General features: G+C 39.9%; 1 protein-coding gene across 1 annotated transcript; it reads left to right on the plus strand.

Annotated features, from left to right (window-relative positions):
* Positions 1-963: 963 nt before the first annotated feature.
* Positions 964-13,410, plus strand: PHAX (phosphorylated adaptor for RNA export). Its single transcript, XM_065662970.1, has 5 exons — positions 964-1,163; positions 4,503-5,122; positions 7,739-7,859; positions 9,694-9,777; positions 11,818-13,410. The coding sequence occupies exons 1-5, from the start codon at positions 1,059-1,061 to the stop codon at positions 12,085-12,087; spliced, it is 1,200 nt and encodes a 399-aa protein (XP_065519042.1). The 5' UTR covers positions 964-1,058; the 3' UTR covers positions 12,088-13,410.
* Positions 13,411-13,795: the final 385 nt, after the last annotated feature.

Raw genomic sequence — 13,795 nt, forward strand, 5'->3', positions numbered from 1 at the left:
CCTCACATGAAATTATCTGTCTATATCTGTTTATATCACCTGAGAATACGGCACATTTGGTCCATCTGACCAGTGCTGTCTATATTCATTCATCACTTTCACACTCACATCTCCACTGTTTCTTTGGTCACCAAACACCATCTCATTTTTGTGTCATTACACACAAGGTCAGGAGAGAGTTTAACCTCCATGACCAGACTTCTTTTAGTTGCTCACACAAGTTCTGAACAGAAATTTAAGTTTGCCAGCCTGTGGTAAACAAAAATTGCTCAATTTCAGAGTATCAATCCCTTAATCAAACCTCGCCTAATATTAAGTGTCCTGTCTTAAAGATACAGATACAGCCTCGGGGAGTGGCATTTTGTTTTACAGTGCACAAATGAGGGCTTGAGTCACACATAAACAAAGGGATAATATACTACACAGTAATTTACATTGAAAAGGAACCAGAGAGGTCACTTATTTCCTCTTCACTAGCAGGAAACAAGACGTTTCTCCCAGCTTCTAGGGGGTTTTGAGTGGCATTGTTCAAGCAGGATGTGCTTTTCTTCCACTATTTGTGAAGAAATGCCCCAAGAACCTGCTGTCGAGATAGAAACGGGCCATCTTACTACTCGGTAATAAAACAACTGCTTCTTGTTGTTGTTTCCGTCGGTGCTGAGGAACCGCACACGCAGCCGGTACACAGGGCCCTGCCAGCCGCCCTGGGCAGGCGGCGAAGCCATGTTTTCACCTGAACTGCTTTCATTGTGCGGCACCGCGCACTTCCACGACTGCCGAACACCGGCACGGAGCTCAGCTCAACCACAGCACCCGCGGGCCTCTCACAACATGGCGGCACCGCCCCACCCGCTCCCCTTTACCCCCACCACATATCCCCCCCCCGCCCCAATCTCCCCCTTCCCGCCCTCCCACCGTCCCGCCGGCGCTCCCGACACGCACCGCGGCCTCCGTCACCGTCGCCCCGTCTCCCTATTGGAGGGAGGGAGGTGCCACGGCTGCGCCCGCACCGTTTTTCCCGGCTCGTCGCCGCGGCCCGGCGTCGCGGCGGTGTTGCGATGGCGCTGGAGGTGCGGAGCATGGAAGACGATGTGGAGGATGGCGAGCTCTCCGACTCGGACTCCGACATGCCTGGTGTCGGCTCCCCCGGGCGCCCGCAGCAGGTGAGGAGGGAGAGGTGGCGGGCGGTGTGGCTTGGGTTCCGGTAGGAAGGCCCTACCGGGAGAACGCAGCGAGAGGCCGCGCCGGCGCCCCTGATGCCCAGCCGACCTTGGCAGTGCTGAGCGCCCGCGGAGGGGTTTTCGGCCCTGCGGCTGGGTGTCAGGGGCCCTTCCTCAGGCCTCACAGATCGCTCTGGGCTCAGGAGCCGGCGGGTGTCCCCGATGCCCCCTCTCGGGAAGCTCGCATGCTGCGGGGCGGGGTGGTGGAGTTGTTGCTGCTGGGCACTGGGTTTGATGAGCCGAGGAGAGCTCTCACCGATACCGCCAGCCGCTGCAAGAACAATAGAATAACCCGTAGTAGCAAGCACGCTGAGTGTCGGCCGCTGCTTTCTCTGGGCTTCACGACTCTTGCACCTGTGAATAGCTGAGGTGTTACCGTGTTGCCGGGTGTCTCAGTGTTTTCATGTTAGTGGGTTATGGAGTACATGAGGAATTCATGGTGGTGTGTGGGCAGGAAGTGCTTTCAAAAGAAGATAAAACAGTATACGACGCGCCGTGTGTAAGGATGTTTATTTTCTGTAGTTATTTTGATTTATTAGCAATATATTTCTGGGAGGTGTAGCACAAAATAAGTTATTACAAATATGGGATTATTTTTTTGTGTTTTGTGTAGAGTCATAGAGTTGTTAGGGTTGGAAAGGACCTCAAGATTATCTAGTTCCAACCCCCTTAGCATGAGCACACGTCATACTAGACCATGGTGCCCAAGGTTTTTTCCAGCCTGGCCTTGAACACTGACAGGGATGGGGCAGTTATCACTTCTTTGGGCAGCCTGTTCGAGTGCCTCACCACCTCACAGTAAAGAGCTTCTTCCTTATGTCTAACCTGAACTTCCCCTGTTTCAGTTTGAACCCATTACCCCTTGTTCTGTCGCTACAGTCTCTGATGAATAGTCCGTCCCCAGCATCCTTATAAGCCCCCTTCAGATACTGGAAGGCTGCTATGAGGTCTCCACGCAGCCTTCTCTTCTCCAGGCTGAACAGCCCCAACTTTCTCAGCCTGTCTTCTTAGAGAATACATTTTAAAGTAAAGGTTTGTAGTTCATGACATGATAATATTAGTTGAAGACCTGTGTTTTTGTTTGCTAATAGGAGGATGAAGAAATTGTGCTATAATGGTGGTGAAAGCAGTAAGGTTAAATAAAGTTGTTTGGTTGGTGGTTTTTTTAATTTCACCTGAGATTAAAGGAAGAGAGCCCATTTCTAAAAATCATGTGGTTTAAGGGGGAAGGGAAAGGAAAACAATGACCACAAGTGATGTACAGTACGACTGCTTACCACTTGCTAACCGATAACCAGTCCAGCCAGAGCAGAGATCTGGGCTTTCCAGGTGACTCCCCCAGGTTTATATACTGGGTACGATGTGCTGTGCTATGGAGTACCCCTTTGGCTAGTCTGGCTCAGGTGTCCTGCCTGTGCTTCCTTCTGGCTTCTTGTGCTGCTCCTGACTGGCAGAGCATGAGACTGAAAAGCTTTTGATTGGAGTAACCATTACTTAGCAAGAACTAGAAACATCAGTGTGCTATCAGCTTGGGCTAAAGGCAGCTCTGCATCAGCTACTAAGAAGGAGAAAAATAACTGTTGGAGCTGAACCTAGGACATCAGGGGATAGCATATAACTTTAGGGTAGGAAACCAGCTGGGGAAAAAAATGGAATTATGAGTATTGAAAATTCTTACCGCAGATTAGCACAGACAGCATGGCTGAAAGCTTACAGCAATTGGGAATAAGAATTTTGGGTTATGTTACCTGTGGTGCTTTTGCAGGTTATGTAGATTTGAGCAGGCTTGGCTTTAATGTTTATTTGTCAGGTGCATGGGGAAACAACATTTTGTGAGTATTTTCATAGCAATGGGACTCTTTTTTTTTTTTTTTTTTTTTTTGTTTTGTAAAGTATGTTGAAACTTTAGGGGTTTTGTCCCAGTTAATTTAGAAGCCATAGTGAGTCTGGGCTTTGTTGGCTTAAAGGAAGCAAACCCCGTTTGCTTTTTTTTTTTTTAAAGGAAGCAAAACCAGTTTGTAAAGTACTAGTGTCCCCAGCTGATTATGTGCTGTCCTGGTTGAAGCAGAATCGCAATGCACTGTTAGCTTCTCAAAGTCTGAGCAACATCCAAGCTTTGTGGGTTTGTTTTTTGTTTCTTTTGGTCATTTTTTCTTCTTGTTTGAGTCTCTGGGAAGACTGTTGTTGCAGGTGTCGGGGTCCAACTGCAGAAAACCCCAGTATCAGACCCTGTTTCATCTCATGATCCCAAGAGTGAAATTAAGACACAAACAAGGTCAAGTACCTTTATTGATCAGTTGGTGTATTACAAAAAGGCAGTTATTAATAAAGGGGATAGCGACAGGACAGGATGGAAATGAAGCAAAGATTCAGGGTGCAGAGAGAGAGAGTGAGAATGGATCCGGTCGTTCAGGGATTGTAGCTAATATCAGAGCAGTGTCCCCCAAGAGTCTGCAGTAGTCATCAGAGGTGTGTGGCCTTGTGAAGGCGACCTTCTGGAGTCATCCATTTGAAGGTACCCAATGGAATGTGTCTCGTGGAGTTGCCCTCATGGCGATGTCTCATGGAGGGTGCCCCTCAGGGTCCACAGTAGTCATTGGTGGACAGATTACTTTTTCTCCCCCTTTTATAATAAGTTGGGGGGAGTACCTCTGTTCTTCATGTCATGTATTGCATGTTCCTGGTGGACCATTTTCTCTGATCTTGCAGTCAGCTCTTCAACTGCAGGGGCCTGCAGCAATTCTTGGGATAATGGGCAGCAATATCATACACCAGTCCTCGAGGTAATGGATGGAAGAGTCTTAGCTCTTTCCCACTCATCCCTCAGGCAATGGATATTGGAATCGTAACTCCTCCCACCCATCTCTGAGACAAAAGATAGGAGGAATCCCATCTCAGTTGCTTATCATGATCTTTAAGACAGTGGAGTCTGATTTCAGATCAGTCTCTCATAGCAGATCACTAATTTTGACCTCTTTCAAACTGAAAAAAATTTCTTTGCAGATTAAAAGAAGAAAAAAAAGCAAACCAAAACACCGTGGTAAATTGCTGTAGTGGTTTGTTTTTTACATTTTTGAAAGTGCTGTGCATGTTGTGTCTTTGTCCAGTTTGGGAATTTTAGTAGTTTTTCCAGTCTCGTAATAATTTTAATTTCATTCAGCAAAGATGATGTTAAGTGACTCCTGTGAGATCAGTGAGCTAATCAAATCTTTGGTGTGATTTGACAGCTGTTTTAATTTACAAGGGTATTTAAGTTAATGGACATTTACTTTTTCATTTCAGAATTCACTTGATGGCAATGATTTGGGCAGACCATTCCAGAGCAGCATTTCATCATGTGCACCAAGTGTTCCTTACCGAACCACTAAAAGTGTAGATTCAAGTGATGAAAGCTTTTCTGAATCTGATGATGACAGTTGTCTGTGGAAACGAAAACGACAGAAGTGTTTCAACTTCCCTGCTGCTAAATCTGAGCCTTTTCAGTTTAGCCAGAGCCACCAAAAACAAACTGCTGTAGGTGGCAAGAAGGTCAACAACATTTGGGGTATGGTGCTCCAAGAGCAGAATCAGGATGCAGTGGCTAATGAACTTGGAATTCTAGGCATGGATGGTAGTATTGACAGAAGCAGGCAGTCTGAGACTTACAATTATTTACTGGCTAAAAAGCTGATGAAGGAAGCTCAGCAAAAGGAGGCAGAGACTTTGGATAAAGAACTGGATGAATACATGCACGATGATAAGAAAACATTGCCAGCAGAAGAAGAAAACGGACAAGGCTCTGTTAGACGGAAGAGACCTCTGAAAGATAGACTAGGTGGAAGACAAGAAATGAAATATAAAGGAAGGTACGAGATAACAGAAGAAGATTCAGAGGAAAAAGTTGCAGATGAAATCGCTTATCGGTAAGTTTAGTAACAGCGTATCTTCACTTCTGTAAGTATTGGTAAACTATTGATGGAAAAGAAGAGGGAAGAAGAAAAACTTTCTTGCTTTCAAATATGTAAGATGACATTCAACATTACAAACAGCATATGAGTGCCTTGTGTGTATTTCCAAAATTCTGGAATTAAAATGCAGCATTATGGCTAGCTTCTTGTAGAAGCATCCAGTAATACTGTCTAATTTTTTTATTTTTTTTTTCTCTTTAAGGTCTACCAAAATATTCTGTTATTTGAGAACAATGGCAAGGAAAAATGTCTGTTTCTCATGGTACAGATTTAGTAGTAGGGTTATTTTTAGGAAATACTTCATGAGTGAAAATGTGTATTTGGAGTTGGACACCAATAAATGCCTTCTTTGGTCACCATAAAAATCTGTCTAAGTTACAAAACCTTTGAAATTGTAGATTGCTTGCTGTGTAGTGTTTTGGAGAACACAACTTCTGAAATACACATATTCTTAATGTGGAACGTGCTTGTCTGAAGAAAATGTTTTGCTGCTGTTGTAATGAAGGGCTGTACCAAGGTTAGACAGTAGTGCTGAAACCAGCTTGTTTCTTTCTGTTGTGAAGCTGAGCTGCAGTTCTGTGTTCATTTATGGAAGCCAGTGTTAGGGTTATGAAGTTCTAGCCTTATGCACACTACCACCATCCAATTCTTTTCACAGTCCTGCTATTTAGTTATTGTACATGAGCTGAGTCACAATTTAACTTACCTGTCCAAAAGCCTGTTGCTTTTTTTTTCTTCTTTTTTTTTTTTTTTAACTTTTAAGGTGCTAGTTTGCAGACAGATTTGTCTCCTGAGCCAGTTTGCTGCATAATTTCCCACGGGAGGGACATGCTTTACAGTCATTCTTACTCTAGATTGACTTAAACTGCCACAGAGGAAAATTATGTTACAAGAGATAGCTTGACTTTTAAATAAAGCATGGGTTTGTTGGTCATTGCTGTTTTTGCATGTGCTACTTAGTATGACCAGGTGCTGAAATACAGCAATTAGAGAATTATTAATGTTGTTGTCAGCTCTCAGTGTCTTCTCATTTATGAATTTGAAAACTTTAAGCATGTCTTTTGTAATAAATTTCTCTTTGCTCTATTGAGCATCAGAGTAAGGCAGAAGCCTGTCTTTCACAATTTTGTAGTAATAGCAGTGATGAACTGCATCAGTAGGATTGTGGTTATACATGTAACAGCACTATTCTTTCGTTTGTGCTGTGCTATCTGTGCCTGGATGCATAACTTTTTGTTGTGCTGGCCCAGACAGTGAACTAAAATCAAAGAGTTTTTCTGGCCATGTTATGCCATTTATTGTCTACCTCATGCAGTTCCTTTTGCAGTGAACAGCTGCTAGTTGAAGCATGAATACTGGAGGACTGTGCAAGGCCAGAATGAACACTAGGTGGGGATTTGATCATTTAAACTGTTGCTGCTGCTAGCACAAAGTCTGTTTAAACAGCTTGCAATGGAGTTCTGGTTATCTCAAATTCTCTGCATCTTTGAGAAATATTTTCATCTCTTCCAGTAAGTCACAATTTAGAACTCAGTCATATAAAAAGGTTGGGCAATCCTTTTCATGGTTGGGGCAATTGTCAGTAAAATGTGAGGTTTAACACTTAATTTCAGGTAATTTCAGTTATACACTTGAAGCAGTTGAAGCCTGGGTGATCTGAATAGTTCCTCACTATGTTCAGACACCTTCTATATGCAGTTATGGTAGCACATGCAACTTTATAGCATAGTAATGTCATTTGAAGAGAGTAGGCTTGCCGGTTGTCTTCGAGAAATTTTGGTAATGATGGTGGTCTGTTGGTCCCCAGAATGTAAAACCACTGAGCTGTGGTGCTTAGGACTGAAGTGCTTAGTGAGAAGCTTTGTCATTAAAAAATGAGAATTAGCATTTGAACTCTTGCTCTGGGCAAGTGGTGTTGATTTGTGGGCTTACAGTGTTTTCCAGTAGGAGTGTACATGCTTCATAAGCCTTTTCCTTCACGCAGACTGACAACAAAATTTTCTGCATGAAGACATTTTTCCTAGCAAGAGAATACAATTTAACTTGGTAATACTGCAGTATTTTTTTCTTGTTTGCATTTTACATGTTATCTTGGATTAATCAACAGACTGATTTCTTTTTTTACTATGTAGGTTTGTCTGAATGGCACCTGATACAGGGGAACTTTTACACTTGCTGTTGTGTCTGGGTAATTGTTGGTTTAACTGTGAGCTTGCTGCAATTTTAACTATTAAATGCACAACAGAATTCAGTATTTTAATTTCAGAGATTTGTATAGGTCTTTGCAGTTTCTCACTTGGTTTAATCTTTCAGATGTCTGTGGCAGGAAAACAATAATTCAAGGCATTTTCACTAAAAAAATCTAAAACGCATGCTTTAGAAAAAATTATCCCTCAGAAACTTGGTACTTTGAAGTCTCATTTAAGAATATTCAGATCTTTAATTTTAGTGCAGGTTTATGTTTCACAGAATGACTTACTCGTTATGGAACTTCTGTGGTCCGTTTTACTCAAGAAATTAAACTGACAATAAATGTACCTTTTCTGTTTGTTTTTTTTCTCCTCCTCCCAGCCTTTGTGAGCCAAAGAAAGATTTAATTGCCCGGGTAGTGAAGATAATTGGGAAGAGGAAAGCTATTGAACTGCTTATGGAAACAGCTGAAGTGGAACAAAATGGTGGACTATTCATTGTGGTAAGAAACATGAGGTGTTCTGGGTTTGTAGGTGGGGAGGCACACCACACACTCAACTTGTAGAATATTTATGTAGGGCCATTGCACAGCTTTCACGTTGACCAGGTTCTCACACAGTTTCATGGCCTTCCCTTGCCATGAAACTCGCTTAACAAATACTAAGGTAATCGTCAGCAGGATTTGAGTAAACAATAATTTGAATGAACCTGGGAATTACCCATTTTTTTTTATACTGAAATTAGTATCTGATTCACAGTTACAACATTGTATCTGTTACCCTGCTTCCCCCTGGAATCTTTCAGCAGAGAACTAAGTGGGACGGGTTCTGAAGCTTGAATAAAAACCTGTAATGTTAGGATCCATGTGAAGCTTCTGGGACATTTCTTCAGGAAGTCAGATAGGTCGGTGCTGCCAAACATATATCTGCTGGGTTAGTTAGTGTGCCATCAGAGTTCACCATACTCAGCAGTGAGCATTTCTAATGTCATGTTCTAAGAGTAACTTTCAAAAGGGAATGTCAGCTTTATTAGAGAACCTTTGGCTTGTGTATCAGTAGAGCAAAACTGAATACTGAGTTCTGTTAAAAATAGTGGTAAAAATACTCTACTTGGAATTTCTTACTATGTTGGAGTGTTTTTATTAAATAATGAGCCTTGCTGCAAAAGTTCAGAGGAAAAAAAAGCGAACTAGTGAGCACTTTCAGGCATTTTAGAATTTAAGTTCCAGCACTAGAAGCAGAGAGGGGGAAAGGGGATGTTTGAAAAAACCACACACACACACAGACAAAAAAACACCCCAAGAAGACAACTTTACAGCTGCCAGGTTGTCTTTGAAGCAGCCTGTTGTCTTGAAAGATTAAAGTATTTACTGACAAGTGCTAACCAAGGAGATGAAAGGACACCACTCCTGGTGGCATAGGTTCCTTTGGGTGAAGATCAGAGCACTGAAAGGCAGATAATACTGTTTTTCTTTGTTGGGAATTTGTGCTGATAGCAGATGCCACATACTTTTATCATCCTGTTTCAAGGACATACAAAACTACCTTCTCTGTTCTTAGAACTTTTGGATTTTGTTTTACTTTGTTATTTAGCAGAAAGTATCATGGTTAGTACAATATCAGAGCACTGGAGTAGCAGTTCAACTTTGTAGACTGCAAAGGGCAGTTTGGTAGTAGTATAATAATTAGTGCTTATAATTGACAAAGCTTTCAAAGCTGAGTCCATTCATGCTTCAGTGTGATATGGCAGATTGCACAGCTGCTGTTACACTAAAAACTGCTGAAGCATGGAACTAATACGAGGAGAAATTACAAAGTATGTGTTGCATTTCCTACCTAGGCAGAAATGCAAAATCCTGGAGATATGCAGATAAGTTGTAGAATTGCAGAGTACAATAAAAAAAAGTGATCTGTGTAACTTTATTAAATTAATTTTTTGATGTTTTACTGGTCTTATGTGTCAGGAATGTTGTGAATATTGAACTTAGCATGTATATTATTGTAGATCTTTTGTGATAGTAGTTAGAATACTATTCACATTTTGTTTCTTCCCTACCAAAATCAGTTTTAGTATGTAGCTAAACAGTTTGGTATGTTCTAGAGTGAATTTTTTCCAACCTCGTAATCTACCTATCCATATGTACTAACCTGGTTTTTGACCTTTTTATGACAAGTTCAGTTAGAAATAAAACCAACCCTGACTTTTATGTAAAACCTCACCCAGCAGAACATTTTTTGTTACTCTGTCTCAATACAAAGAATCATCTTAGATGCTGTATTTATATCAACACTTACAAATTAAGCTTGCTATTGTGTATATGTTTTTTCCCTATTAAGAATGGCTCTCGGAGAAGAACACCAGGGGGCGTTTATTTAAACCTGCTGAAGAACACACCTAGTATCAAAGAAGAACAAATCAAGGTAAAATTGTTAACAAGAGTGCAAATGATGGTCCAAAGGATTTATTTTTTTTTTCTACGAGAAATATTGATTTAATCTCTTTCAGTTTCTGAGGCAACAAAGAAACCAGTGTTTCATATTCAGAATTTATGGGGAGTGTAGGGGGGTTCGGAAGATGAATTACCATTCACGCTAGGTAGTGAGAACACCTTTTACATGTTATCAGTCACAAAAACCTGTTGAGGATGTCGAGAGTGTGGAATCTGAAGAGATTAACGCTGGATTTTTCTTCAGTTTGTATATACCTTACAGTAATGATATCTGCAGTTGTATTTCTGCTCTTGGAGCTCTCTTGTCATTGTGCATCAATTGAACAGAGTTCTCTTAACAGAATACTTTTTTCCTATGTAGTTCCAGCTGTAGTGCCAGGCAGTATTTCCCATTAAGTCAGATACTCGTCTGATCTTAATCTGAATTGCTCACTGGCATCATCTATGTTCTCAGCAAATCAGCTTTGTCAGCTTGTGAATATTATTGCCTTTCCTTTTAAGGTATGAAGTAGACTGAGATCGTATTTTTTTTATACACTTTAAACAACTTGGCTTGGTTTTGGGGGGTTTTTTTGAAGGTTTGGTTAGTTGATTTTTTTTTTTTCCAACTTCATTGAAGCTTTTGATAAAAGAAATATTTATTTTGCTATTACAGCTCACTCTGCAAACTATCCTAACCTCTTGTACTGGGAATTGAGAAACAAATCAACATAAACTGTGATTGTCATTTTATTTGTTTGTTTGTTTTTTAAAGGCAGCAACCTTTCATAGCTTAAAGTGGTCACAAAAAGTTGCAAGTTTGAGTAAAAAAAAAAAAGAAAAAAAAGAAAAAATTGCTTTCCTACACCTCTTCCATGCCCTTGTACTTGTGTGTCTCATTCTTAATTTGGTGATACTGGCAAGTGTTTATTGAGGCAGCAGTTTTCACGAAATGAACTTCATTGATGGTATGAGACTTCATTTGTTGTACAAAACTGTGGTAAAAACGTGTAATCCTGTCATCACGGAGGTTGTCATGTATACCAGCATCACAGGTTTGCACGTCCTTTGCACTTGGCTTGCAGCTTTTAGGGAGAAGAAAATAACCAGAGAAAGAGGGGTATGTAGCAGCATTTAGTTCTGCTACATTCCTTCAAATATAGAGGAAATTTGTAACAGTCATATTTTGCAGTAGGGAAGATGTTAGTGAGGTTCACAACTGCTTGACAGTACAGATAATGAGATATGAACTGAAATATAGGTTGTGGAGGAAATCTTTTTCAAGTCGCGATAAAACGTTTGGTCGTATTTCCTTGATAGGTCCCTCCACATGGCAGTGTGATCCTCTGGTCTACCACCCATTCCTCCCAGTATTGTATCACCAGCACACTTGAAGTGAAAACTTAGTGATGCTTATTTACATATACTATGGCATTGCTGAGAATTTATGTAATAAAATAATTTATCATAGAATACCAGGTTGGAAGGGACCTCAGTGATGGTCTAGTCTAACCTTTCTTAACAAAATCATGATCTACACAAGATATCCCAGCACCCTGTCCAGCTGAATCTGAAAAGTGTCCAGCAGTATAGAATCAGCCATTTCCCTGGGGAGGTGATTCCAGTGGCTCATAGTTCTCATGCTGAAGAATTTTCCCTCTTGTGTCCAGTTGGAATCTTTTTTTTTTTTTTTTTTTTGTGCCCTTCTTTTTTCCTTACAAAAAGGGAATCTCAGTCTTCTTTGGCCACCCTTTAAATACTGGAATTTGATGATAAGGTCTTACCTGAGCCGCCTTTCCTCTGTGCTGAATGAACCCTATTCTCGGAGGCTTCCCTCACAAGGCAAGCTTCCCAGTCCTTTTATCATCTTTGGGGCATTTTCCTTAAGTGCAGTCTATCCTCATGCTTCTATTATCAATAATGTTAGTTAAATATTACTGAACAGTATTTGTAATTTTTTTAACTACTTTATTTTTCTTCAGGAAACACTAGTAAGCTGAATATGCCCAAATTTGTTTTGTTCTCTTTCAAGGAAATATTCTACCTGGAGAACCAAAAGGAGTATGAAAACAAAAAAGCTGCTAAAAAGAGGAGAATACAAGTTCTAGGCAAGAAGATGAAAAAAGCCATAAGAGGGCTCAACCTGCAAGAATATGATGATGCATCTCGTGAGACTTTTGCTAGTGATACAACTGAAGCTCTGGCTTCCCTGGATGATCTACAGGAGGGGCATCACGAAGCAAAGATGGACCCTGAAGATATTATTGAAATTGATAATGCTCATGATTTGGAGATCTTCTAGTTACTAATGTTCTTGATAACAAAGTCTCTGTAAAACTTGTTAAATTAGCTGGTTTTTAATCCCATGACTTCTTTTCATAACCTGCAAAAACATGGGAAATATTAGAAGCTGAAGAACATCTAATAATTCTTAGTTAAATTTTACAGCATGGAAGATTCCAATTGTCCTTTTATTCGTTTGCTGAGTCCTCAAAATTATTTTAAGATTTTTCTAGGTAACAGCTCTGCATCACCATGTTTCTTCCTTAGGAAATTTTAGTCACATGTTATCTATGTTTTTAGTTAAAATCAGAATTAAAGCTATTCTTTAATCAAATACATAAATTTCAATTTGTTGAAGCTGTCAAAGTCATGAAGTGAGCAATGCTCCTTGTTACAGTTGAATAAGAAAATCTAGTATAAAGTTAGTCCTGATAGAAAAGATCTTGTGTGCCTATATGCAGTATGTTGGCAAGAATACCAGAGTTTATAGAATTAAAGACCTGTAAAAACAGACTTTTTTAAATTTTTTTTTTTAAAGTCACTGACCATTAAAATTGTGTTTATTTCACAAACCGATCTTGTAAATAAGCACTGTTGAGCAGTGTATGTTTGAAATTTCTGCAGTGGTTTAATCCTTTTTACTATAGTAGTAGCTTGAGCTTCCTACTTGTTCTGTCTAGACTTTTTCTATGACTAGACACACACACATTTTCAATCTTTTTGTTTGAAAACAAATATAACTGGATGCTTTCTGAGCAGTGAGATTTTACTAAGCTGTGTTTCCCTCAACAGTCTGTAGACTCCACATGCAAGTATAGACCTATTAACTTGCAGTTCTTGTTTCCATGCTTCTCACATGTGCAGTAGGATAGTGTGCATCTTGCAGAAGTTCTAAAGTTTTTGGTAGCAGATGATGAGTTGTTTGGTTTTGGTTTTTTGTTGGGTTTTTTTAACTTGATGCAGAGGACTAGCTTCTGGGTTTGATTGAAGACAACTCCTGTGTCGAATGTCATTTTGTTTTGAATATAGCTGAAAAACAAGTGCGACACTGATACGTATCTTATCTAAAACACTTTTTTCACTTATAAGTTGTGCTCTCTCTGATTAGACACTTTTCCAGTATAAAATATTTCTGAAGTATGAGTGAATTCACTTTAAAACCTGTCAACAAACGTTTATGTAAATTTTGTTAACCATGAGTCCTTGAACTTCAGAAGCAAACCGTATCACTGAAACGCATAGTGAAGTTATAATGAACAATTCATTACTGTCAAGAACTCTTAATCATATAGCACATTCCATTCTATGCTTCACTAAATTTAATTAAATATTGATTAAAGAATTTTGACTCTTCTGTGTTTTTATGTTCACGGGTGAGAGCTCCCTGGTGTTTGGAAGTTACTCACAAGATGTGAAGCATGGCTTTGTTGGTAGTAGTTGCTGAAATAACAAAAGGTTGTGATTTGTTCATTAACTTCCCTAACAAAGCTGTGATGGTCAGAGTACTGAACTGATAACTCATGTATGGGAAACAAAACTTTATTAGTTTTCAACACTACCATTTGATCTTAGTTTTGGGAAATGCTTGGAAATGTCTTCATTTTCTGACTAGAATCTGCAGATTTTTGTGGTGGTCTAAGTATTGTTATGAATTTGCTACTAATGAGCTATTTTTTTCAATATTAGTGCTTTAAATGTTCATTTTTTTAAATTTATATTTTTTTTCA

This window comes from Lathamus discolor, chromosome Z, assembly GCF_037157495.1.
Source record: "Lathamus discolor isolate bLatDis1 chromosome Z, bLatDis1.hap1, whole genome shotgun sequence".
Lineage (NCBI taxonomy): Eukaryota > Metazoa > Chordata > Aves > Psittaciformes > Psittacidae > Lathamus > Lathamus discolor.

Excerpts from the sequence above, each read along its gene's own strand:
- PHAX (XM_065662970.1), top strand. The coding sequence starts at position 1,059 with ATGGCGCTGGAGGTGCGGAGCATGGAAGACGATGTGGAGGATGGCGAG. Across the intron at positions 5,123-7,738 it reads GCAGATGAAATCGCTTATCG|CCTTTGTGAGCCAAAGAAAG; the intron begins GTAAGTTTAGTA and ends TCCTCCTCCCAG. Across the intron at positions 7,860-9,693 it reads ATGGTGGACTATTCATTGTG|AATGGCTCTCGGAGAAGAAC; the intron begins GTAAGAAACATG and ends TTCCCTATTAAG.